Source organism: Meleagris gallopavo, chromosome 1 (assembly GCF_905368555.1).
Source record: "Meleagris gallopavo chromosome 1, MGAL_WU_HG_1.1, whole genome shotgun sequence".
NCBI classification, from domain to species: Eukaryota; Metazoa; Chordata; class Aves; order Galliformes; family Phasianidae; genus Meleagris; species Meleagris gallopavo.
In genome coordinates this window covers 6,922,448-6,948,958 of record NC_139404.1, presented here as the reverse complement: position 1 = coordinate 6,948,958, position 26,511 = coordinate 6,922,448, and the positions used below count along the sequence as shown (strand labels likewise).

Here is a 26,511-nt window from a genome sequence, read left to right as displayed (position 1 = left end):
GAAGATCTGAAGTTGAATTCCCTTCATCTGTATCTTGGTCTTCCCAAAAAGCTTTAAGTGGAAGAGAAATTAATCAAAATTATTTAAAAAAAAATCTCTACTTGGACCAGCAGTGTAGTAAAAAATTGCTTTTCAGTGGATGCAGTAGCACTATTAAAAGAGCAGTCATCACCCACTGTGGAGAACAGTGTTTCTCAGTAGCTAAGTTTGTATTACCAGAGCAAATTCTGAAGTCCGGCTCAACCTCTTCCCTTGGTGACAGTGGGGAAGAAAGGAAGGAGTTGTAGTTTCAGCAGATAAAAATCGTCTGTGGTGGTACTACTGGGCACCAGTGTAATAACAATCTTCACTGGTACTTACAGTATTGCCCAAACTCTAGTTCATGATCTGTGATAGGGGAGCCTGTTCCTAGAAGCTGTGATGGAATACAATGCCAAGGGCTGATGTACTGTGTATCTTTACTCAGCCTGGTTCCAATAGCACCCTTTTTCCTTGGGCTATTGGACACTGTGGTTTCATTTGTTCCAAGAAATGACTGAGTCAGTATGAAATCTCCATGAGGACAACAACATGTTGTTTGCGTTATTTCATTAGGACGTTCCTCTGCCACGTGTTCAAGATACCCTTTAGTGGCACTTCAGTCCTTCCCCATGTCAGAGATACAAAAGTGGAGACAAGGCTGTATTCATGACAGACATGAGCAGAGAACTTAAGGGAGAGACTGCTGGCTTCAAAATTCTCCTTGTGTGGAAACATTTTAACCACCATCTTTACCAGTCGTTTAATACTGTTGCAACAGAATGATTAGCCAGGGAGAAATTCTGTCTGACTTTGGATATTCAGTGGCACTTGTTGAATCACTTGCAGCTTTTCTCCTGAGCAATCAGCGTCTCTTGTGAGCTGCATCAGTTTTCACCTACAACTCAGAGGAGTGGAGAGAGAGAGAACAAAGATCAGAAGTAGTTGTTTTTTCATTTTGTTCTTGACAAAAAATCCAGCCCTGCGTGAAGGTCCATTCCTGCAGAAGTCAATGAGCTGTCTTCAGATCCGCTGGGGATTTGATCTGATTTATGGCATGGGTGGTTACCACAGTACAGCTCAGATGAACTGGAATGATGAGCTCCCACTTCTGCCTTCCTCCTACTACATTCCCACTTATTTTTTTTCAGTCCTCGTGCTTTCATAAACACGCATCGAGCAACCAAAGCTATTCTGAATTTCACTGAAGAGAAGAACTAGCAAGGCAATGTACAGGCTCTCCAAGGCTGCCATGATTTAGTTTCCCATGCAAACTACAGCAAGCAAAGTCATAATTGTCATAATTCCACCTTAGGAACTTGCAGTAGACAACCTGGCTACAGCCTGTTGTCACAGGATGACCCCCAAGCCATGGTCACCAACTCAGTCTGTGGTCACATGTTTGAAGTGCAAGACATAGGACATCAGTCAGGCTCTCTTTGTGTTATGAACCACATGGATTCAGAAGGGAAACATTATTTCTGCCTTCAAAGAGCCTCTAAGATTGAATGCTGGCAACATGTGGGGCTGTACTGACTTCTCTGAGCTCCTGAGTGATTGTTCATCTTTGCTGAACAAACTACAGAGAAAAGTATTGTTAATGTTTTTCATGCAATGATTTTGTCAAATTGTTAATGTGAAAAGAATTTGGAGAGTGCAATTGCTTTGGACTCCTTTGTAATTACCAGCCAGTACTGTGTCAAAAGTCTGTGTACAAAAATACCAAATGATCAACTTTTGTTACATGTTCCCTCGTCCCATTTGTGCAACATTTATTCCCAAGGATTACAAATTCCTTCATCTCGGACCAGTTTTCTTTATCTGCTGGTCATAGCAGACAGTTGGTTCTGAGAACCATGACCAAGCCTACAATAGCAATACTAGCAGTAATAATCTTTTCTGTATTTTTGCTCGTTGACTTTTCACTGAGAGAGGTGTTCTCAGTTGTATGATGAACAATGTTTTTCTCAAGAAAGTCCTTCTTTTAGAAGCTTTATAAAAATGCTATTCCATCTTATTTGGTGATCTGAGAGCAACAACTGCAGAGATTTCTGCCGTAGTGGGACTTGTGTCTTCCATCAGTTTGCTTGCAGACTTAGAAATGAGACTGAGAGGCCAGCAATTGACCAGATGTTCAGTTCTCTACTTATACCATATGGAAAGCAGCAGTTAGAAGTGCCTACCACATCTGGAGACTCGGTTCAAAGTACAGTGTTATTTTTTGTGATATTCTAGTGTGAAATTCATGGATGTCACATGGGTGGTATAGACTGTTTCTTTAGGATAGGCTTTTGTAAATAATAGCTATGATAGTTATATAGACAGACTTCTGAATGATAATGAAACACTGAGTTTGATCAGATTTGGCAATTTAATTTTGTGAAGTTGATATTTTGATACATTTTCTTTGTAATCCTCTTCAGCCTCCTTTTTTTTAATTGTGGTGGCACTTTTAAAAAAGATGGTATCTTTTTATTTCAGTCTTCACAGAAAGATACTGCACTGCTAACCATGTGGATAAACTTCCTGGTCCTAGGGACTGGGTCCAAATTCTTCAGGATCAAATTAAACTGGCAAGAAGACGATTAAAAAGAGGCTCAGGTATGTATAAAAATATTAGGAAAAACATATGAGAGCAAAGTTAAAACCTTACAGCCTTTCTGTCCACAGAATTGTTTTTCTTGTTAAATGTAACTGTTGTATATGTTCACTCTATGAAAATTTGATCTCTCAGGTTTAGCAGGTTTCTGTGTCAAGTACAGGGAAATGAGTTGAGGAGCTGTTTTTGCAGCCAGATTGGTTAGAGTCTTTCTGAAATGTTGTCTCCAACCTCCTTCCATTAGCAACCTGAAACTTCTTAGAATCACAGAATATCCTGCAGTGGAAGGGACCCATGAAGATTATCAAGTTCAATGCCTGATTCTCAGGGCAATCTAAAAGTTAAGAGCATTCTTCCTAGTGTTCTGTGGAATCTCAGTTGTAAACTAGCTCATCCAGCCAGGTTGCAGGTAGAAGGTTTTAAGTTCTGTGTTACTTGGCCTGGCAAGCTACTTACTGTACTGTTAGGACATAACCTAAATTACCTCTCCTTCCAAATTGTGTGTGTCTGGAAGGACAGATGAGTTTTCTCACATTCCTTGTGAAAGAATTGACATAACTGTAGCAAAAAAAAGGAATGACCCACACTGATTGTGCTTATGAGAACCTACCAAAGCATAGGAATGAGCTTGCCAGTGGTGACTAACAAGTAGTTTCAGTAGGGATTTGCAGCAGTTACTTAGCTTTGTAGGACAGCGTACATGCTTGACTGTGGGACTAGCCCAGCACAGTTAGCTCAGCAGTGATGCAGTTCCAGCACTTTGCCCATGAGCTCTCAGTTGAGCTGACAAACACCAGTGTGCAGTCTCCAAGTCCCTCGTGGAGTTCATAGGAACCTGAAAGCAATAGCACTGATTAAGAGATGTGTAATTGCTTTGTAAAGCTTAACAAGGCTCATTCTCATCTTCGTGCCTCCTATCCTACAAGGACTTCCTTTGGCTTTGCTTACTTTTCATAGAATCACAGAATGGCTTGGTTGTAGGGGAACTCAGAGATCATCTAGTTCCAATCCCTGTGCCATGGGCAGGATTGCCAACTACTGAATCAGGCAGTAGATCACTTCACCCTTTTAGTGTTTCTTAAGGCTCTCCTGTGGTCATATTTCCTGTCCATTTCTCCCTTGGAGTATCTAACACCTGTTAGCATCTGTGAGCTTAAGGAATGGAAAACCCAGTGGCTAAGACAGGGATGCCAGTCATCCCCCTGGCTACAGAGAGGTGAGCCAAGCTACAAGAAAACAGGAGAATGTTTCCCTCCAGCTCCGTGTGTCAGAGTCAGCATTTTCAGAATTGACAGAGGACTGGGAGGGAAATGCAGATTATTCAGTAGCATAAGCTTCCCCGAGTAGAACAGCAAACCATCACTAGCTTTAATAAGGGTTTCTTGTGCAAGCTGGGGGGGGGAGGAGAGAGGGATACAAGATAATCTTGTTAAAGACAGTGTCAGATTAGTGATACTGTACAACATGACTGCTTTCTGCCCCTTCCAAAGGCTGGCTGGGCAGGACAGAAGCACAGTATTAAGCTCTAATAGGTGAAGAGCACAGTGTGGGATGTGGGAAATAGAGGGCCTTTGGCTTGTCTGCAGAAGACCCTCAGGAAAGAGGATTGACCTAATTTTGTTTAGATTTTTATTTTCTTTCATCCTTTTTTTATTTGCGCTTTTTGATGCCTCTGCAGGATATTAATTAAAATGACAGTGGTGTTCTGCTTTTACCTTTTAAATGACACTTCCATCTCTGGTCCTTTCCTGGGATGGAAGCATATACGTAGAGGATATTGTCTCCAAGTTAGCAAGACTGTAAAGAAAAATAAACGAAGCTGAGTTTAGTGAAACTGAATAAGACAGGCTCTAATCTCTGCAGAGGGAAGCTAACATATTAACCATTATGGGAGTGAGTAGTAAACAGAAATGTACCTAGCAGAAACATACCTTATTTACTAAAAGAAGTACATGCTAACTGGATTGCTAGAAAAGCTCTATTTTTTTTCTGATGTTTAGTTTACTGATTGTTCCCTGTTTTCTTTCTGCCGTTTGGACACAGGCAGATGTGTTCTTTTTTATCTAGCAGGAGTGATTGAATGTGCTGCTGTTGTTCCTGTCCAGTGCTTGGAGGTTCCCCCTTTTATGATGGAGCTGCCAGAGCTGATCATGCCAGCACTCTGCATTCTGCTTCCAGTGCAAGCTCATCCACACTGTTTCAGTGATGGCTCAGATTAACCCAACCTGACCTTGCACTGAAGCAAATGAGAAGTGTTCACATTTGCTTTGCCAGCCTTTGTGGCAGAAAAGCAGTAGGTAGCAGCAAAGAGGAGCAAACAGGTTGCAATAACATTTTCATCTTGTTGAAACAATTTTTTTTTAGTACTTGTGCTTCTGACATGAGCTTCTGATATGAGAGATGTAGATCTGATCAGACAGCAGATCTGTCCACTCCTATATCTTGTTTCCAGCAATGGCCATTAGCAGGTACATAGGTAGGTCTACAGAATCAAGGGTAAATCTGGCTATGTGGTCTGCAAACTGCAAATTCTAACTGTTAATTGTGAAGGCTTTCTGAAATTGTGAAAGCTGTATGTAACTTACAGAGGCCAACATGCAAAAGGAGGGCAGGGATGGAGAGAGATTTGATCTCCTGAGGAGAGATGATGTTCTCTGGCTCCATATTGCAACATGTTGCTTTTGAGAACCTAAAAACTAGTGGAGTCACAGCCACTGAGCTACTTGTAGTCCCCTGGAAATCCATATGAACAGCAATCACTGAGAACCAGACCCGTAAATAAAGTGTTGGGAAATACTGGGGGGTTAAGTAGGAACTTCAGTCTTACAAGAGAATGAGATAGAAGCTGAATCCTGAGGCCAAGTAAGTGTCCTACTACCAAATCATCCTCTCTGTTTTGTCTGCACTTACTGAAACCTGCCATCTAAACTTGATCTGGGCTAAGGTGCCTGAAGAACAATTCTGAGCCAGCATTAATCTGAGACTTTCTAAGCCAACTCAAAATCTGTTTCTAGTTTGTTCTGATGCACAAGCTTTACCTGAGAAAGTTCAATTTTGTTTATTTATTTCCCCGAATCCACAAAGCAACTTTTTAGTCACTACCGAGTTGTGCTAAATTTGAGCAGCAGAAGAGACAAGAGGCAGGCTTTCCATTCTGTTTGCCTTCCCCTGAGCCATTTAGTCCATCCTCTGATTAGTTTTTCATTTCAAACCACACAGTAAGACACTGCATTCATGAACAGCCCTCTCTGCTTTCTCCTGTGAAACATTATTTCAATCTGATAACATAAATCCTGCTCTAGCTTTCAGTGATATTAATAATTTCAAAGAATTCTAGCGATGAGTGTGTTGGATCTGCTTTTTGTACCTCTTTCTCTGGGGTATATTCTCTTGAGTATTCCCAAATTAAATGAAATCATGATCACTGGATGATAGATGCTGTCCAGCTTCAACCTTATTTATCATCTTTTGCCCATCTCCTAGAATTAGGTACAGAAGAGCTCCCCACTTGGAAAGCTAATAAAAAAAACAACACTTAAAAATTGTGCTTTCTAGAAAATAGTTCCCCAGTGTAAATTCTGAAAGGTTGTTATCCTAAGGCAAATAAAAATTCATTTAAGTTCTAAATCAGTGACAGGATTCATAGCTGGAAATATTATTTTTTAATTTATTTATTTTGCTTTGGCTTTTTCTCAGTTCTTTTAGATTATTGCCTGAGATCTGAGACTTGGATAGGTTTGTTGTTTTTTTTTTTATTTGTTAGATCTGAGAATAAAGCTGTCACTGCCATTAAATTTTTATTGGCCTTGTTCAGTCTGTTCAGAATTTCACAAGTTGGCTGTCACAAAGGGGAGAAGAGACTGTGAGGTTAATGTTACAAACAGATGTTATAATTAAAATTGAATAGTATGATAATCTTCTTCAGCCCTGACTATTGGGCCCACATCATGCCAACAGCACAGCCTACTGGGGCACAGCTTCATAGTGCCAGATCTGTCTCCTCCCAGCACAGAACCTGAGACTGCTTGGCTTCTGGGATCAGATGCAAAGTGGCCTGGAAGGGAAGAAGTCAAAGGAAGCCACATGTGTAATATTTCCTCTTTGAAAGCAGTGTGAGTGACTGTGCAAATTGCCTTGTAATTTACACATTGTGTTTCCCACTGTGTGGTCTTTCCACCTACAGAGAGAATAGGGGTAGGGGACTGGTGGCCTTGCCAGTGTCAGAGCAGAGACAGACGACCATTAGCATAAAGATCTGAGGGCAAAATAAGAGGGAACTGACTTGCTGTTCATGTCGCTCCGTGCCAGACTTCGTATCCAAGTCTTTTGATTACTAAACTCTTCATCCATTAATAAGCAGTAGGTCAGGGGCAGCACATCTCTTACAGTCAGTTCTTCCTCCCTTTTTATGTTCTGAAGAGTGTAAGCCATTATGCTGTAATGTCTGTCCATTGCATAGCCAGGAAAGCTGATGTTGTATGACTAATACTCCTGAAGCTGAGGGTAAGAGCTGTTCATGCAAAGTGATTACATTGTGCTTAACCTGGAAGCTTTTGATTGCCATACCCAATAAAGGAAAACATAGCACTGTTGGAAAACATGCTGAAACTTTTCAGGCAGAATAAATTTAAATAAATTGCATTCCATGACATTTCATCCTTGAATTGTTGTTTAAAATCAACGTTACCTTGTTGCAATGTAAAATAGTAGGAACAAAGGGAGAAAAGAATGCTTACACTCAAGAAATGTGTCTTTTCTCCCCAATTCTTGTTCAAATTGCTGCTTCCATTGCCTTGTATGAGGATTTTTTGTTTTGTTTTGTTTGCTATCTATTTCTCTTCATCCTTCTGATTTCCTTGGTTTGTGGTTTTGATATATCAACATCTCTGTGTTGTGGGAGATTGTGTTGATTTTTTGCTTAGCAATAGATGCATGACCAGGAAGGATGTAAGATGCGAGTCCAAGATGTGGTACAGTGCTTTTGTGGCCAGTATCTAAGTAAAGATAGCAATATCAAAATAAATGACTGCACTGATAATCTTTCCAGCCCTAGGCATGCATGTACTTCAGTACAAGGAGCAAAACAGCAAGTGTACAATTAATGAACATGTACATCTAAACAGTTTTGGGGAAGAAAATAAAAGACCTCTAAGGAAATGACTACTGTGATTGTTTTGCAAGAGCTACTGTGCTCTAGCCATGCAGACAGAGGACAGAAAGGAGTCTCAGAATTGCCTCAGCAGGGTCTATTCCTGCTTGCCTTGTCTTGCAAGCTGACTCAAGACACTTGAATTTTGGCTGGCAGTCTTTAGGTGTGGTTGTTGAAGGCAAACCTTTCCTGCTTGGAATGCAATGTGAGAAGATGCCCATTTACATCCATGTTAGGAGGTCAGGGTGTTTGTCATGCATTTGTGAGCAGGAGCTTCACTGATCATACTTTGCTTGAAGCTGTGATTACATTTCCAGTTTCTTAAAACAAATGCAGACAGCTACTGAGAAGAGTCAGTAGGTTCTCAGTGTTTCTATTTTGTTTCCACTCCCTTTTTGGCACTGGCAAAAGCATTCATTCAACTGTACTGTCAGTTTTTACTAGTTCTGACCTCTGTGACTGCATGAACGTTTGTGCTGGCATGAGGAACGAGCCTGGAACAATTGGTGACGAGCTTTATCTCCTCTTTAGTGCCATCAGTACTGTGGTACTGTGCCAGATTAAAATGGCCAGGTAATTACTTTTGTCATCATCACTGTTGGTTCTGCAAATCTGGAGACTCAAGTACTTACTTTCTGAAAGGCAGGGACTTCCTGGCCTCCACTTGTTACTGTGTTAATTCATCCCCCTGGATTTAAGCTTCGAGTTCAGCCAGGTGTGAGAAGGGCAATGAGGTAGAGGATAGCCACATCTACAAGGCTACTCCAAGAGTTTCTGCTAAGACTTAGAGTAAATTCTACCCCTTGAGTGGACGGTGTATTTGGCACAGACTCTGATATGGATGGATGGAAGATTTTCAGACCATTCCCAGCGCTCACCTCTTGTTTCCTCCATTTTCACAGCTTGAGTCCCACGGGGCCGTTTACTGTTTTTCATCTCTTGTATGCTGAATAACCGTGCTGCAGAACTGCTTGGTGCAGGTGCTTCTTCATAAGACAGCAAGAAGGGCTCAGAGTGCCGCTGCAGTAGGATATGTCCTGTCTGTTCTTTCTCAGCTGCTCACTGCACCACACTTGCTCATCCATCACTGTTGGTCCAAACCAGATGCAAACGAATGCAGAGACAGAGAATCATGTAATCTCTTATATGTGGCACTGAAGGACATGATTTAGTGGGCATGTTGGTGATGATGGGTTGATGGTTGGACTAAATGATCTTAGTGATCTTTTCCAACCTTAATGATTCTATGATTCTTTTCTCATTTATTCAGCTCCATGTTCTTTCCAAAATTAATGATTTTAATACATCCAAGCACTTAATTTTTTTATGCTCAGTGTACCACCTTCTCATAGGAAGCAGAAAAAGGTTCAAGGAACAATCAGGGTAACTTGCAGGTCCGTGTCATGTACTTGTCAAGGCTCTCCACTTCCAGGGGATGAAAGCTGTTTAGTAGTAGGGGTTTCTTGTTTGTTTCCTCTCTCTACAACTGCCTGCAAGGAGGTTGCAGTGAGGAGGCTGTTATCTCTTTTCTCAAGGGACAATTGATAGGACATGAGGAAATGGTCTCAAGTTGCTACTAGATATTAAGAAGAATTTATTCACTGAGAGGTTGGCTAAGAATTGGACTAAGCTGCCCAGAGACATAGTGAAGTCCCCATCCCTGGGTGTAAGAGACACATGGATGTGGCAATGAGGGACATGGTTTAGTGCTGAGATTTGGGAGGTCATGTTAATGATGGGATTTGATGGTGCTGAAGGTCTTTTCCAACCCAGATGATGCTGTGATTCTTTAATTCAACTAATTTTGTGGAACTGAGTAAAGAGCATATAACTAAAAACTAAACTGGCATCATGCAAGTGAGAAAGGGGTAGCAGAAGGAAAGGAACTCTAATGTAGCTCAGCAGCTAGGTGAGTTCTTCTTATGACATCCTATAACGGCAACAACTTGATAACCTTTTGTATAGCTATAATAAACATGTCCAGGACAGTTAGCTTAGTTCCAAGTAGAAGCTAAATGAAGTTGCTCAGTGCATCTGTAGTCTCGGTTGAAACTTGTTGTTAATGAATAATGTGTAATGTGCAATGAATGGATGTGATAAGATGTATATCCACCACAGTGATCATGTACGATGTCAAGGACTTCGTCTCTATGACTATAATTAGTTTGCTGAAGTGCTCTTAAAGATCTCATTGCATTTTAAAGGCCTAAAATATCATGCTGAGTTGTCAAAAGACAAAGGTAGTAGGATTTTGAACAGGACTTGTGTACATTTGACTCCTAATTCCTGGTGGATGCCTGTAATTTACTCTGGGTTCAAACACACACACTAGAATCCTTCAGTCTAATAAATTGCTGCACATCTGCTGAGCCAGTAGAACTATCTTTATGCATAGCTTTGGTCGGTGACAAATATGAGATGAACAAACCAAGCTTTTAGCCTTCTTTTACTGTGGGCTAAATTAACTCAAATTTTGCATAAGCTATGGATTAAAAGCGTGTGTGTGTATGTACATTGTAATTGATTGTGTACCTGCATGGCGATATGTTTGTGTAAGCATGCTGGTTGCCCACTTCCAAGTCATTCTGCCCTGGCATATCTGTTCCTCCCAAAACAAGCTTGCCTGCGGTCACAGGAAGTTTGGCTGCAGAAATGAGAATATTCACACTTTTCCCTTAGGAATCTGATGATGGCAGCTGCAGGAGAATCGAGCACCAGCCTTGGGGGTTCCTATTCCAAAGGCTGCTGGGGCTAGCTTAACAAACAAACTTCTATTCTGTGATTTTATGAAATGGTTGCAATTCCCTTCATGTCTTGAAACCTTAAAATGAGCCAGTGTCACTCCAGCCTGTTTCTGGCACAGCCACTTATTAATACCAAACTCCCTCTTCTAAGTTTGCATTTTTATTTTATGACCTTTTTCTCCAAGCAGTGAGTTTTTAACTGAGCAATAGCAAATTGAAGCTGAGGAAAGTAGATAGAAAATGCAAAATCACTCTACACTATGTAGCTTTTTAATCGCTTTCCTGTATTCAGTAAAAGTAATGAGATTTCTTGTTTATATTTGTAATCAGCAGAGCCAACTGACTATGATGAGAAGCCGGACATTTCTTTACTACAAACAGGTAAAATGCATTAAAATTTTTATCAGCTTCCAATGTGTGTATTTGTGTATTGCACAGCAGCATTTTTCAATAATCCTGGCATGCTGTATACCGTCGGGTAATTGTACAGAGGACCCAGCTATCTGTTTTCAGTTTTCAGTGCCCTGCATTAAAAAACAAATGCATCAGAATCTTACAATTTCCCCTCTATTTCACATGCATAAAACCTCAAAGTTCGTGATAGCAGCTAAGTTAATAAGGCTGGTAAGTTACCGTGTTTATTCTAAACAGGGACTTCTGCTCACCCTCAATATTTCTGGGAGTTTTTTGAATTCCTAACAGTGTTATTGGTAGGGACAGACACAGTGATTTTCTGTTGAAGCTTCCATTCAATTGTGCATGGTATTAGCAATATCTTAGGCTTAGAGAAGGATTGTGAAGACAGTTTTATGCTGGGTAAGTGTTGTTTTACTTCTTCTTGAAGAGCATTCACACCACCTCAAAGCCTGATAGTTATTAAAAGCAGTGGTCTTGGGAGTAAATATTTTTGCACTGAGGGTGAAATCTGAACCACCCTCTCATTAAGAGTCAGTTCATTAATAAGTACCCTGATGGTAGGAGACGAGCTCCCACAACTGATTGGAGGCAGTGTCTTAAGGAGATGATCGTTTCCCTGTCATTTCACCATGTTGCAGCTTAATGCTGACAAAGCCAAGGGAAAAAGGAGGGATGCTACGGATGCTGCGAGACCTTTAGCAGATGAATAGGGTCAAGGATGGCAGTTCATTATAATCAGATTCTGAAGGTGTAACAACAAAGGGTGGCTGGAGATCAGCTGTGCCATTTGTGTGACGATCAGAACGTGACTGGCATTGGGCTGCTGAGCGCAGGATGTAGGACCTGGAGGCTCAGGGTGGTTGGGAGAGCAGCAGTGCAGCATCTGCCTCAGCAGGATCGCTTCCTAATCTCTCTTACATAAGGGCTGGAGAAGGAGCTTTCATCCACCACTGCTGCACGCTGGGGCCAGAGCAGCAGCTGCCAGCCGCCCAGCGCGGCCGCTTGAAATCCTGCTGTCAGAGCACGTGCAGTTACTAAGGAATAGGACCAGCGAAGCAGTGGTGAGGACAAACAGCTATAGTCTTGTGCTGGCAGAGACCCAGTGGGGGCTGGGAGCACACGCTTGCTGTGAGCTGTCGTGCTGCTTTCTTGGCCAGCCACTGAATATTTCAGGGTACTATTGTGATAATAGACACAGGAAGCTCTAGTTTTGAAAGATCTCTTCCAAATGACGTCCTGTTTGTTTCTTTTATCAGGGAGGGAAGCAATTCCATTGAAAGAGAACCCTAATAAAGCTCGCTAATGCTACGTAGTGTTATCTTTTCATTGCTGGTGTAATCATGTTAAGGAGCAGAATTATCGGATTGCTGTGCTTTTCTTTGGAGGCAGCTTCTGTAGCTGCTACTTGCATCTGATGTTATCGATGGAATGGGCATGATGAGATGGTTGGGGCAGAGAAGATGGCTCTCTTTCCACTCTGCTATCAGTCTGATTGCTCATGCACCTTTGAGCATCTGTGCATGCACAGTTCTTGAGCTGCAGTGTCCCTCTGCATGTGTATGTCTCCATACTATCTGTGGAAGCATGCCTAAATAAACCACGCTACGATTTGCTTTGGTGGGGGAGGTGATGCTCACAGGCTGCCTGCCAGGCATTTGACTCACACCCATTATTATATGTGTGCAAGTGTCTCTTTATAGTACGTATCGATGTAATACAATACTGTTCTTGGAAGCAAGTGATTTAAAGTGATATACAGACAGCCTAATGACAGTAATTACAATGGAGAGCCAAAATACAGATGCTTTCTATCTAGGAGTGTCACACAGGAGGTGAAATGTAACTTTTACAGAGGTCTTTCCCTGTCTTAGTACAGCTGGTTTTATAGAGGATGTTACTGGCAGGGCATTAAAAGAGAGCTTTAATGTGAGGTATTCAAGCTGTCTTCTCTGTTTGGCTTGAAAACTCTTTGGGGAAGAGTTTGTGTGTTTGTGCAGTGGCTGCCCTGATAGCTGACATCTCCAGAAGCTATTATGAGAAAAATCAGGAACAAACAGTGGTTAACGTGGTGTGGTGGTAGGGTGAAAGCAGACTGAATCAGACTGCATAAAGAGAGTCTTGCACAAGGATGGACTGGGAGAAATGGTGGGGTGTTGGAGCTGCTTGTGATGGACATCAGGTGGTCTTGAATCATAGAATTGTTTGGGTTGGAAGGGACCTTTAAAGGTCATCTAGCCCAACTTCCCTGCAGTGAACAGGGACACCTACAGCTCCATCAGGTGCCAGAGCCCATCCAGCCTGACCTTGAGTGTCTCCAGGGACAGGACATCCACCACCTCTCTGGGCAGCCTGTTCCAGTGCCTCACCATCCTTATTGAAAAGAATTTTTTCTTAATCTAAATTTCTCCTCTTTTAGTTTGAACCCATTTCCCCTTATCCTATCACAGCAGACCCAGCTAAAGAGTCTGTACCCTTGGCCTTCAAGAACTGGACAAGCTTGTGAATGAAAGCACTCAGTGTGAACTGAATGGGAACTGCTGGTGCAGAAAAAGAGGAACTAGACTGTCTTTCATCTGTCTTTTTTGCTCAGTCAACGCTGCCCATGACCTCAGCGACATTATAAAGGGATCTGAGTATACATGGACTATTGGTGTTGCAATTCTTCAACCTGCACGTTTGCAGATCACAGCCTATGGCTGGCACTTTGAGTTGAAAGTCTGCTTGCTCTCATCTCTCTTCATAGTTGGTAGGGTAAGGAGTAAATTCAGATGAGCTAAGTTTGTATTTGGAAGTAAGTGACTCTTTGGCACAGGGAGAACTGTGCTCTGAGTGCAGTTAATTTATCCAGGTGCCAATAGCCAGGTTTGAGTGTGCTCCCTCTGGGCCCACAGGTAGCAAAGTTGTGGGCTTTGGAGAGAGGAGGGGTGTTTTGTTTGCAAAACTGTCCTTTGGAACTTGAAATCCTTGTAAAAAACATAGCTGGTGCATTCTCACAAAACTAGGGAAGGTGTTTGTGCCCAATTATATTTTAGCACTTCAGAGCAGGAATCATGCTCCCCTTTTAAAATAACTGGAGATGCTAAGAGTGCCTTTGCTTTGAAGGCTGATGATTGAAGGGCGTTTAAAGAGAATTGGAAGAAATGTGGCAGTGAAACTTGCTAGGAACTTGGGCGGAATAACAGATAGATCTCAAGAAAATACCAGAAGAATTTGTCTCTAACAAACCTTATGAAAGCTCAGGTTTCCCACAGCTCCAACTTTTGCACATACTGACACAGCTGTTGCTTAAGCTGAAGTTTGTGTCCAAACCTGAACTGAGATGGATCAGACAGCTCCCAGGCTAATCGCTGTGTGTAACTGGAAGACTGATCAGTTTCTCAGTGATGTGGGAACCTGAAAAGTGTGAGATATCTCTTTATCAGGCTGAAGACATGACAGCTTTTAGAATCTGTATCAGCTGGCATTGCAAAAACAAAGCTCATCTTATTTTGGTCTGTGATTTACACTGAGCATCTGGATTTCGTGTTTTAAAAAAAGGCATAACCATGAGTTCTGCATGTGGGAACCAATTTAAGGTGGCTGTAGCACCCTTTTCATCAACTCTCATCTTGAAAATCACATTTGGAATAGATATGCAGCCCAAGACCACAAGCCCTCCTTACGCCCGTGTTCTGGGCTGCACCTGTGCCGAAGGCTTTGGATGGATTCTCCACATTGGGGTTAATTTCAAGATGAGAAACATTTTTGATATCCCTAAAAGAATCAGAGACAGTAACATCCCAATCCTCAGGTCCAGAGGTGATACAGCTTTGTGAAAAGATGATAACAATCTCCTGGTAAAGAAACCAATGATAAGAAAATAGCAGCGATCCAATTCTATGTAGGTTGTCTCCTTTTCTCTCGAAATACAATATCAAGAAAACCAAGCTTTAAAAAAAAAAAAACACCTTTTTGAAACCTTAAATATAAATCCTTTATTGTAATATAAATCTTTATCCTTTCAATGCATGATTGTATGAGTCTTTCCTTTTTCATTGGGTCGTATTTGCCTCTTACACTGATTGATGTCTGTCTCCTGTTTGCCCTGTGTTCTCAGCACTGTAGTTGTAATTCTTCTGTCCATCTTTCATTGTTCTGTTTAGAAAGAAAAACACATTCTTAAAGTGGTATCAAAAAGATGGGTTATAATCATAGAGCACACCTGCTTCTTTTTCATTCTGCCATATGCATTTAGACTGCTGTGGTGTGGGTTTTTTTTTTTTTCTTCTCATTTTTTTCCCAAAGAACATCCAAAAATATGCACTCCGGGTTTAAAATTCATGTGGTGCTTTTTTCACTCCTTCAGAAACGTAACTTCAAAGTGGGAAGCATTGCAGTGCAGTTTGCGTCGTGGCCTAATGCAGCACTTCACATCTGAAGTGGGGTGTGCTTTATTTTCAGTGGAGAAACGTTGCTCAATATTAAAAGAAATCCATTCAGTTTGCTTTCTTTAGGCAGTTGGGTTCTACTCTAGGAGGAATTAAGCAGTCGCTGTCTGTTCACTCTGCAGGGGTTCAGCCCCACTGCAAATTTAAAAAGGGGTGGCCAACAGGGAGAGGGAGGTGATCGTCCCCCTCTACTCACCTCTTATGAGGCCCCATCTACTGTACTGCGTCCAGGCCTGGGGCCCCCGGCACAAGAAGGACGTGGGGCTCTTGGAGCAGGTCCAGAGGAGGGCACTAAGATGATCAGAGGGTTGGAGCACCTCTCCTGTGAGGAAAGGTTGAGGGAACTGGGCTTGTTTAGCTTGGAGAAGAGAAGGCTCCAGGGAGACGTCATTGTGGCCTTCCAGTACTTGAAGGGAGTGTATAAACAGGAGGGGGAACGGCTGTTTATGAGGGTGGACAGTGATAGGACAAGGGGAATGGTCTTAAACTGAGACTGGGGAGATTTGGGTTAGATATTAAGAGGAAGTTTTTCACTCAGAGGGTGGTGACACACTGGAACAGGTTGCCCAAGGAGGTTGTAGATGCCCCATCCCTGGAGGCATTGTATGAAATTGAGATTAGAATTCATATATGTCATTTCTATCTTTTGCTTTGCTTTTAAATGAACGACTGAACTGATTTCTTAAACGTGTTTTTACTTTTAAGCTAATCGCTTCAAACCTTTCCTTCCTTCAGGTAACCTGTTTGACACCACAACAGATAGCCTGATAGATGCGAGCCTCGATTTTCCTGTTTAAATTTTACATCCTGCGCCAGTGGTTTTAGCAGATACGAACCTCCTCTCATTTAAGTAATGTCCGTGCGAGGGCGACGTTGGGATGTTGGATCCTGCAGCACGTGGATGTCCACACCGTTCTCCCTTTACGTTTGTGTTGTCTCACACGTTTTCCCTGTCACTTCAAATAACAAAACCGATGGATTGTTTCACTGTTTTTCATCTTAATTAAAGATGATTTCTCTCCATATCATGCATTAGTTAATTGGTGTGGTATCCACTCTAACTGAAGTCATTCTCTTGCTTTATTTTTCCCTTTGCCATTGTACCGTTCCACATGGCTGTATGCTTGCCAGCAGTGTTTCATCTTAAGCTATGCAGAGGTGAATAAACACAGTTGGATGACTTTTCCCTCCCTTGGGACCGTGGTGGCATATCTCTCCTTCCCAAACCCAAGGGGCTCAATGAGCACTTAAGAGGTGAAGCACTTTGTTCTTGTGCGTATGCAGACCCACCTTTCCTGTCTGGCTGCTGTTTCTCTGGTTGGAGACCTGTGGTACAAATGGCCAGTCATATATACCTGTAATTCAAAGGGCACAGTTGGATTTAGAACCAAAAAGAGCAAGATCTGTCTCATTGGCATCCATTTCTGGGTGATAGCAGGGATAAGTCGTAGATCAAGCAAGCTGGAGTTCGCCTGTGTGGTCCCAGTGTGATGGTTCTTGAGTGGTTTTGTAGTGCAGATTACTGGAGGAGACCATTCTCTCCTCTGTCCACCATCTTTCCCTACCGCCTCAATCTCAAGATGCACTACTTTGCTAATTTCCAGAAAAGGAGTCTGCACACTGTGATTTTTCAACTGCTGCCCTTGGGAACACTATTTACCCATTTCAAAATAGATAAATCCTAGTCACAGACTGGCTCTCTGTTGATGTCTTGGTAGTCAAGATCACTGAATTGATCAAGAAATTGCACTGCCCTCTTAGACATGGAAAGTGTTCATCCTTTCAGGTCGGGGCAAAGCTAAAATCTTACACAGCCCTCCATGCGAACTGCTGCTTCTGCACCTTTCAACAGCACTAAATTCACTTTAAAATCGTAGGGAAAAGGTCGAGAAGGTCTTCGACCAGCAGAGAATTCCAGTGCGTTCCCTACGATTTGAGGGAGAGATTGCTATAGCCTTCACCATTGTGTTTCATTTTCCTTTGTGTATTTTAGGCGCATCTTTTCTTTCCTCCTTTGAAACTATTTGGCCTTTGAGTGTTTCAACTGAAGTGCTATTACAGAGTTGGTTTTTTTTTTAAGTATTTAAAGATTTATTTCTCTTGTAACAACCCTTAAGTCTGTTTCTCCAAAGCTGCTGAATGCCCACAAACAACACTGTGATGCGTTCATCCAGCACCCGAGAAGCCAGGCTCCCAGCCCTCCCCACCCGCAACGATGTACTTTTAGGAATGGCCGTGTCTTCTCTAAAACTGTGGAATATATTGAATGTGCACTGCAAACCTTAACAGAGTCTTTCCTTCATCATGGCTTGGAGTTGTGTGCATTGGGCAGGGGCGGCGGCGCCCCGTCGTGTCCGTATCGTAACACTTGGGCAATGGAATCTGCGTTTTGTACATTTTGGAGATTGCGTTTGTGTTTACTTAACTGTGACTACTGTGCAGACTTTCTTCAGAAATCTTTTTATAGGGTTTATTAGAAAAAAAAAAAATCATTCCATATTTAGGTAAAAATGTCTCAATCTTCTGTATATAAGTTTTATTAATATGTAAATATTTAGATATTTTTAAATTACTATGTTCTTAATAAAGCGACAAGGGACTAGTTGTGAACTGGTGTATAACATTGTGTTGTGTTATCGATCTCTGGGAAACCCTCTTTGTCAATCCAGAAAAAAAAAAAAAAACCAACCCTACAATAAATGACTTTAATTGAATGTGCCTTTCTGTGTTCTGTGCTGGATTCCCTGTTTCATCGAACCATAGGATCACAGAATCACTTGAGTTGGAAAGGACCCTTAAAGGCCATCTGATCCAACTGTCCTGCAATGAACCTGCAGCTCCATCAGGTGCTCAGAGCCCATGCAGCCTGACCTTCAGCATCTCTGGGAATGGGGCATCCACAATTTGAGCAACCTGTTGCCCTCCTCACCCTTGCTGTAAAAAACTTCTTCCTTATATCCAGTCTAAATCTCTCCTCTTTTAGTTTGAAACTATTTCTCCTTGTCCTGTCACAAAGGAATGACCCAGCCAGTCATGGACTGTACAGGAAAACGTGGAAAACCCCAGAAGTTGCCACCACAGTGCTATTTTTCTGCTTCTGATGGGAACAACTGCCTGTCAGTCAGAACAATGGCTATATCCAATCACATAAGCATTAAGTGCTGATATGCTTGAAGCCTAATTTTAATTGAATTAGGTGCCTTTACAATCTTCATTTAAAAGGTTAAGCTCTGCTTCTATGGAAACAACACATAGGAAGGACGAACCACTACTCATAATTTGGAGTATCCGCAAAGATATACACTTGGTCATTTATTATCACACCCTCATCAAATGTTGTGTAGCCTCAGAAAGTATTTCCAGAAGATACACGTTCCTGGTAATCCTCAATCCATTGCAAGGAGATGGTGGAGCAGAAGAGCGCCTTGCTGCTCCTCTTCTGGCTTCTGCATGGAGCACTGGGGAGCACTTGCTAGGGAAAAGTCCAGTGATAATTTCATTTGCACTTTGGCAGGAACCACAACGCAGCAAATGTTGCCTATGGCTGGGATGCAGCAGTGCTGCTCCATCTGTTAAAGCAGCTCCAGGACCGGAGCTCCAGCAGCCTGTCCTATTTACAGGGCACCAGAGATTAATGCTTCGGGTGAAAAAAATCCTTCTGAAGCTTAACAGGAAAAGGATATCCTCCTGGTGACATGAAAGGAAACTGAAGCCTGGGCTTTATAAAAAATGCATTAATTGCAAGACAAGAAGAAAGTCATCTGAAGTGCCTGTGACATGTCGGTTGAGAAGCGGCTGGCAGGGAAGCACACGCCGTTGCATCATCTCTGTTTGGAGAATGGTGGCCCTGATAGATGCAGCCTTCGAGAGCAGGCACTGCGGGTGGGAGGACGGCTGCTGCCCCAAGGAGCTCTGCTGAGGTTGGCAAGTGGCTGGCAGCACTGCTCTGCTTCATAGAGACAGAGAATCATTAAGGTTGAAAAAGACCCCTAGGATCATCCAGTCCAACCACCAGCTCACTCCCACCACGCCCACTAACCACATCCCTCAGAGCCACATCTGCCCTTTTCTTGAACACCTCCAGGGTTGCTGACTCCACCACCTCCCTGGGCAGTCTGTGCCAATGCTTCATCACTCTTCCTGAGAAGAAACTTCTCCTGACATCCAACCTGAGCAGGGACACGGTCCCAGGACAACCCCAGGGCTGCTGGTAAGCAAGCAGGGTGTAGGGTGTCCTACTCCACTGCTGTGTGTCCTGAATGGACAGGTGTAGCTGCCATCTCATGAGACTTTGCAAAACAACGCATCTATACACATTCTCCCCCATATCACAGAATCATAGAATGGCCAGGGTTGGAAGGGACCTCAAGGATCATGAAGCTCCAACCCCCCTGTCACAGGCAGGGCCACCAACCTCCCCATTTAATACCAGACCAGGCTGCCCAGGGCCCCATCCAGTCTGGCCTTGAACACCTCCACAGACGGGGCATCCACAACCTCTCTGGGCAGCCTGTTCCAGCACCTCACCACTCTCTCTGTAAAGAACTTCTCCAACCTAAATCTTCCCTCCCTCAACTTAAAACCATTTCCCCTTGTCCTGCTGTTATCTACCCTTTCAAAGAGTTGATTCCCCTCCTGTTTGTAGGCTCCCTTTAGGTATCTAACATAAGGCACCATCACCCCTTCCCCACCACCCGCTGTGCCACGTAGAGAAACGAGAGGAGTCTCTACAAGTAGGTCAGGTATGACTTCTCATCCTCTGAATGCTAATAAAAGCCACTGATGTGAAACCTATAACATTATGTGTATAAATAATTTAGCTCGGTTGTGTAAACATTGATACTGGGTTTAAAAAAAAAAAAAAAAAAAAAAAAGGAATTTCATCAGCTCTTTCCCCTGCATGAATACAGTGTTAGGTATGACATAACAGGAGCAAAGAATAGTTGGGGAGTTTGGAAATGGATGGAAGGAAAATGGTGGCCCCGGGGACCCTCTGTGTTGCAGGGGTGGTCACCACACAGACTGTGTGCTAGAGGTGCTCCAGCAAGGGGCAGCCATCTGGGAGACTTCCCAAGAACACCTCATCTGCAGCAATGCTCCTGCCCTGCAGCATCTCTGGAGGCAGCAGGCAAAGCGAGCGGGGACGGAATGGGGACAAGGGGGGCTTTGTACTTCCACTTGCCTCTTGGCTGTGCAAAGTCCCCAGCCAGGCACAGTGAAGTCAGCAGAGGGATCTGGGCTGGCACCAGCGTGTGGCTATTGCTGTTACCGCAGTTTAGAGAAAGCAAAGATTAATGTAATCATTTAATCCCAAGAGATTTCAGGATTCACTGACTATATCTCATGTCTCCATTCACTGTGGCACAGGGGCTATATGTGAACTGCTCTGTTCTGATCCAGGAGTACCTCTGCTCCTGACTTATTTCCCTTTTCTTGACAAATTGCACAAGCATTTTGTTCCCAGCTTGACCTGATGCTTCCATTCCTCCTCCTGCTACTGCAGTGAGGGGTGCTGGGCCCTGCTCACAGCATCCCACCTGCTTTTAGGGTGGTGAGAATGAAAATAGATCTCACTGATGTCCAGCAAGACCCATCTCAACACCCCAAATCCAGATCTTTTGCATCCACTGGGATGGAGGCAGCAGAGTGGGATTCCCAGCCAGAATCACGTCATGGTGCCAGCGGTTGCAGAGGCTGCAGCCAAGTTGCTGCAAGATTAAAAACACAGAGGCTGAGACATCAAAATATGACCAGGATCAGAGCGAGGATGCTGAGCCCAATTAATTTAGCTCTAAGCCAAGTCACTTGCAAGATACGGATCATAAAATTTGTTCAGAGCATCCTGTAGCTCCAAAGGCCAGTAAGAACCAGCACTTCTGAAAGCACCAAGTCGTCATGAGCTGAACACCTCCCTAGTGGTCAGTTCTCAACAGCCTCTGATAATGGAGAATCCAGAGCCAGGTCACAGACTGTTCCTGAGTTAGCATGGCCTGGTGCCTAGTGCCCCACATTCTTTCTCTTGGTTGAACTTCACAATGTTCTTACCAGCCTATTTGTGTTGCAGTCCCCCTGGATGGCAGCACGGCCCTGTGGTGAGTTCCACTCCTGAGCATGCCACATTCTCATTTACATCTATTTTTATGACATCCTGAGGTCAGGTCCCCCTACAGCTGTACCCTTGGCCTGACCAACGCCGAGCATGGTGGTGGAGGAGGAGCACTGGTGACAGCTGGTGACTCCCAGTACCTCCATCCCTTCATAAAAACAAACAGTAAGTTGGAAGGGATCCACTGGGAACACCGAGCCCAGTTCCCGGCTCCACACAGGACCACTCAAAATCCAGATGTCTGAGAGCATTGTCCAAATGCTTCTCAAACTCTGCCAGCCTGGGGCCATGCCCACTGCCCTGGGCATCCTGCTCCACCCCCTCTGCCCTATGCAGAACCTTTTCCTTTCTGCCCTTAAGGGAGACAACTACTCCCTTTCTTTGCCTTTCTATGGACCATGATACTGTGTAAGATCAAAACATTGCTGAGTCCTATTGAGCTCATGGATGCCACTGCCATTTGTTCCTTCCAGTGATGCCAAAAAAACAGCAGCAGCCTTAGGGCAGAATTTAGGCAAATTGGTTCTGCTGCAAGAACTCCTCCATGCTGCGGTTCCTCTTCCCCTAAGGGCATCACCTTCCCAGCTCCATCGCCTGCAAAACAGAATGTGTGCCAAAGCCCGGTGCATTAACATAGATTTTGCATTTAACATTTATTACAGTAATGAGCTTCAGCGCAGCTCCTTCACTGCCCTTTGCTGAGCATGATCAATCACCCCCATTTCTCAATGAATGCCCCCAAAGCTCCTTGGGAGACTGCCTGGGCTGGTGCTTGGAGCAGCAAAAGTACCAAGACTGGGATCTGTTGGGGTAGAGGAGGAATGGGCAGGGATGATGGAGGCCTTCAGCCTCCCCTGTTCTCCCATCCCCAGCTGAGCCAGGGAAGCCACCAACCTCCTCCCAGGCTGCAGGATTTTCCATGAAAACCAGCATCCATGCTAACTGTAATCCAACACAGTTGGACGCTTTCCCCAAAATAAAATCTCTTAAAGCTGCTGACTGCTTTTGGAGAGTTCTGATGACTCTGTTTGATGATATTCAAGTGTAAAGTCCCAGTTTATGGCCAGGGTTTTTGCCCTTCCTGTTCTGAGTCAAACCACCGCATTTCTTTACCCAGTCATCAGAAAATCAAACAGGACAGCCAGGGGAGATGTGAGTGGCTGCACTTGCAGGGTGATGTGGCAGGAACCTCACCCATCCAGCAGAATCTGGTTACACCCATCAATGGGGGGCTGGAGATGCTCAGGAGGACACCAGTGAGACCTGAAGGACGTAAAGATGTATGAAGTGGATAAAGAATTGGTTGAACTGGTAGCCAGAGAATTATTGTCAATGGCTCTATGTTCAGGTGGAGACCAGTGCTCTTCAACATCTTTATCAACGTCGTAGTCAGTAGGATTGAGTCTTCAGGAAATTACTGATGACATCAAGCTTAGTGGTGCAAGTGACACAATAGAAGGAAGGAATGCCAACCAGAGGGATCTGGACAGGTTCAGAAAGTGGGCACATGAGAACCAAATGAGGTTTAACAAGGCTAAGTGCAAGGTGTTACACTTGGGTTAGAACAGTCTCAGATTTGCATACTGATAGAAGATCTCCTAGAGAGCAGCCCTGCAGAGAAGGACTTGGGGTTCTGGTGGATGAAAAGCAGGACATGAAAAGCTGTGTGCTCTTACAGCCTGGAAGGCCAACTGTATTCCGGGCTGCATCAACAGAGGAGTGGCCAGCAGGGAGAGGGAGGGGATTGTCCTCTCTGCTCTGCCCTTATGAGGCTCCATTTGGAGTACTGAATCCAGGCCTGAGCCCCCTAGAACAGGAAGAATGTGGAGCTGTTGGAGTGGATCCAGAGAAGAGCCACAAAGATTGTCACTGGCACAGCTGCCCAGAGAAGCTGTGGGTGCCTCATCCTTGGAGGTGCTCAAGGGCTTTGAGATCCCTTCCAACCCAAGCCATTCTATGATTCCATTACATCACAACATCGGAGCTCTGAATCCACACCAGGAGCCATCAACCTCCGCTCCAAGCTCTGCAGTGCCATTTATAAGCTTCACCTGGTGGGCACGCAGTGGATGCCCGTAGCTGAAAGTGGAAATCTGTGAGCACCCGTGCTTCACACTGCAAGATTTGCTGAAGCAAGAAGGACCATGCAGGATGACCTTGGGCAATCTGGCATTTTCTCCAATCTTCTCCATCTGCAGGTGGAAGGTTGAAGCCGCACACACAGAGAAATCATTTTGCTCTCGTCCTACAGGCAGTGCTATGCGAGTGCAAAGGTTAATGCACACCCAGCGCTGTGCCCTTTGCCAGGCGAGGGTTTGCTGGGGAATCCGGATCTCTTTCTCCAGAAACAAATTGCTCTTCAACTATTGCCATCTTGTGGCGCCTGTGACCTGTTACTTGTTCCTTTCATCTGCTAATGGTGCCGGGGAGAAGCAGCAGTGTACACAGGCAATTTGAAAATGAAATGTAAATGAATCAGAAAAAGCCTACAGAGGAGCCATTAGCATAAATCCAATCAAAGGGCTTTGTTTAACTTGTTAAAAATGACTAAATATTTAGTGAGTGTGGGTGGGTGAGGTGATTCCAGCTCACACTCGGCAAGTTTCAGAAGCAAAACTCTCTCTGATTTCTTAAATGATGGAACTTAAAAGCAATTTTCCATCCTGAACTCTGCCTCCTTGCTGTGTCATTCGCCAGAATAGCGCTGCGTGTTCAAGGAAACCACCTCTAACAGGTGATCTTTGCCTCTTAACAGCAACCAAAGGACTTTGGAGCTGCATCAAACAGCAGGAGCAGAATCTGCTCCACCCCACGGAGCATTGGTGCCCTGCATTATCCACAGAAGTGATAGCAGCTGTGGCACAGCCAACAAAACCAGAGACCAAAGCATCTGTTTGATCCCAGTTCTGTTCCACGACCGTTTAGTTACACTGCAGGCGTGCAGATAAGAATATTGGGATAGTAAGGTTTGGCTCTACAGGGTGGGCTCAGATAACTGCATTAAAACTGCTCCAGCAAGAAGCAACGCCTTCCTTTTGGAACACCATCTCCCCCCTACAGGTTTGCTCTCCCATGCAGAGATCTCACTTGATTATTTTCGTTCGGGACGGTGTTAATTGCATTGCTGGAAATCAAAGCATTCGTCCCCATCACGGTGCCTGTTTCTGGGGCCATCAGCAGATTTCTGCTTTTGCTGCTCTGTAGGGTACTGCAAAGGCATCGGAGAAGTTATTTACCTGGGCACAGCAGAAAAAAATGCACCCAGAAGTCACTGCAGTGGGAGAGAAGGGGCCAGCAGATGCAAGGGAATGGGAAAGAGATGGAGAAATGGGAGGAAGTAATAGTGTGGTCATTGCTTTCCCGGTGTGTTTTGGTGCTTTCAGCGCAGGAGAAAGCCCTTCAGGAGGTTGTGTGTCACTGCATTACAGTGCTTCCCACATCCCAGCCCCACCAGAGGATTGCACCTCCTTAAGCAGCGTTAGCATCCCTCCTGCATGCAAACCAGGCACCTGCCAGTAATTCCTGCGGCTCAGCAAACCCAGCTGGGCTGGCAGCTGGATACAAGAGACATGCTTCAGTTTGTGCTGATCACTGTGCTGTGGGATCGTTATGGCAACATGCTCAGCTTCAGCCCCTCAAGGATAGCAAACCACCTAACCCTGTGTATGCACTTGAAAACTCCTTGAAATCTGGGCTTGCTTTCTACAATGAAACAACAAAATATTTCACTGATTTCCTTGGAGATGAACTGTTTCATCAAGTACACATTATATCTTTCAGGACACTCTTATACAGGCACTTTGCTGGCATCACCCATATTTCCCATTGGAGAAATTTAATGTATAAACAAAGTGCCCAAGCTTGGCAAAATTCAAGAGTGGAATCCAGCTCTGCTTCAGTTGACAACAATGTAAGATTGCTGGATGCATCCCAAGTGCATGGTACGTTGGAAACAGCAGCACTCAAAGCAGCTGGGGTTGAGCCCAAGCTATCCAGCACATTGATAGCAGATGTCACATCCTCTGCTCTGCAGGATTCATGATTTAAAGAGAAAAGGATCCTGCAGCAAGGTCTAAGAAGGGTGAAGTCCAAGGTGCTGATGCCCGCTTTGTGCTGGAGCATCCCTGTGCCAAACCTCTTGGGAGGTGGAGGTGAGGATGCTAAGTTTCTGGAGCATCTGAGGAAAAGAAAGAAGGTTTCATTGCATGGCCCAAGTGGTTCAACCCTTGCTCAAGTAAGGACACAATGCCAAGCAAGTAGAAGGTAGTAAAAGCTGGGATCACTTGACCTAATGCATTTTAGGAGAGATTTTGGTATGACCAAGTCATACAGCAGGAAGCCACCCTTAACATTGTAGACATCTCTTGTAAAGGCTCATGTAAGAGCATGTGGACACATCTGAGCTGTAGGAACATCCCAATAAGAGCTCCTGCTGCCTGAGCTCAGGGCTCTTTGTACAAACCAAGAGACAACCAGACAAACAGACAGGCAAAAACTGGGAGGGGAGTGATCCCTTGGTGCCTTTGGGGTGACCACATGCAGGCATGAAATACAGTAAAAGCAGTGAGGATGAGATGGGAGCTGCAATGGTACCTCTCTATAAAGCTGCCCCAATGCTTTCTAAAGTGCAATGATGACTTACCCTTGGGTGCAGGCGTTCATAGAACCACAGAATCATAGCTCATAGAATCGTAGAATCGTTTGAGTTGGAAGGAACCTCAAAGATCATATAGTCCAACTCCCCTGCAATGAACAGGGGCATCTACAGCTAGATCAGGTGCTCAGAGCCTGGGTAAGCTCCACCTCGTATCAGCAGTCACTGGGCCCCACTGGCTGCTTGAAGCCATCATCCCCTGCTTTATCAACATGAGATGGAGCACCTTGCTCTGCAGAGCCTGGCCCACGGAGCATCCTTATGGTCACCACACTGTGCTCATCTCACAAATGGGCACTGGTGCACCTAAATCAGGTTCTGGAAGTTTCAGTGCTTGCCTTTGACTCAAGCATCTGCTGAAATGCACCCAGGGCAGCAAATCTGGCTGCTGGGAATG

The 26,511-nt window shown here is 44.1% G+C and overlaps 1 protein-coding gene across 2 annotated transcripts in view; it reads left to right on the top strand.

Annotated features, from left to right (window-relative positions):
* Positions 1 to 18,068, top strand: part of BEND7 (BEN domain containing 7) — a 48,814-nt gene extending 30,746 nt beyond the window's left edge. The window contains exons 7-9 of one of the 2 annotated variants that reach the window (XM_085216063.1): positions 2,500 to 2,619; positions 10,844 to 10,891; positions 16,090 to 18,068. In XM_085216063.1, the coding sequence (XP_085072189.1) occupies positions 2,500 to 2,619; positions 10,844 to 10,891; positions 16,090 to 16,151 (230 nt within the window). In that variant the 3' untranslated portion in view covers positions 16,152 to 18,068. Of the gene's footprint in view, positions 1 to 2,499; positions 2,620 to 10,840; positions 10,892 to 16,089 lie in introns of both variants that reach the window. The other variant, XM_085216054.1, reaches the window with a different exon arrangement.
* The last annotated feature ends 8,443 nt before the right edge of the window (positions 18,069 to 26,511 follow it).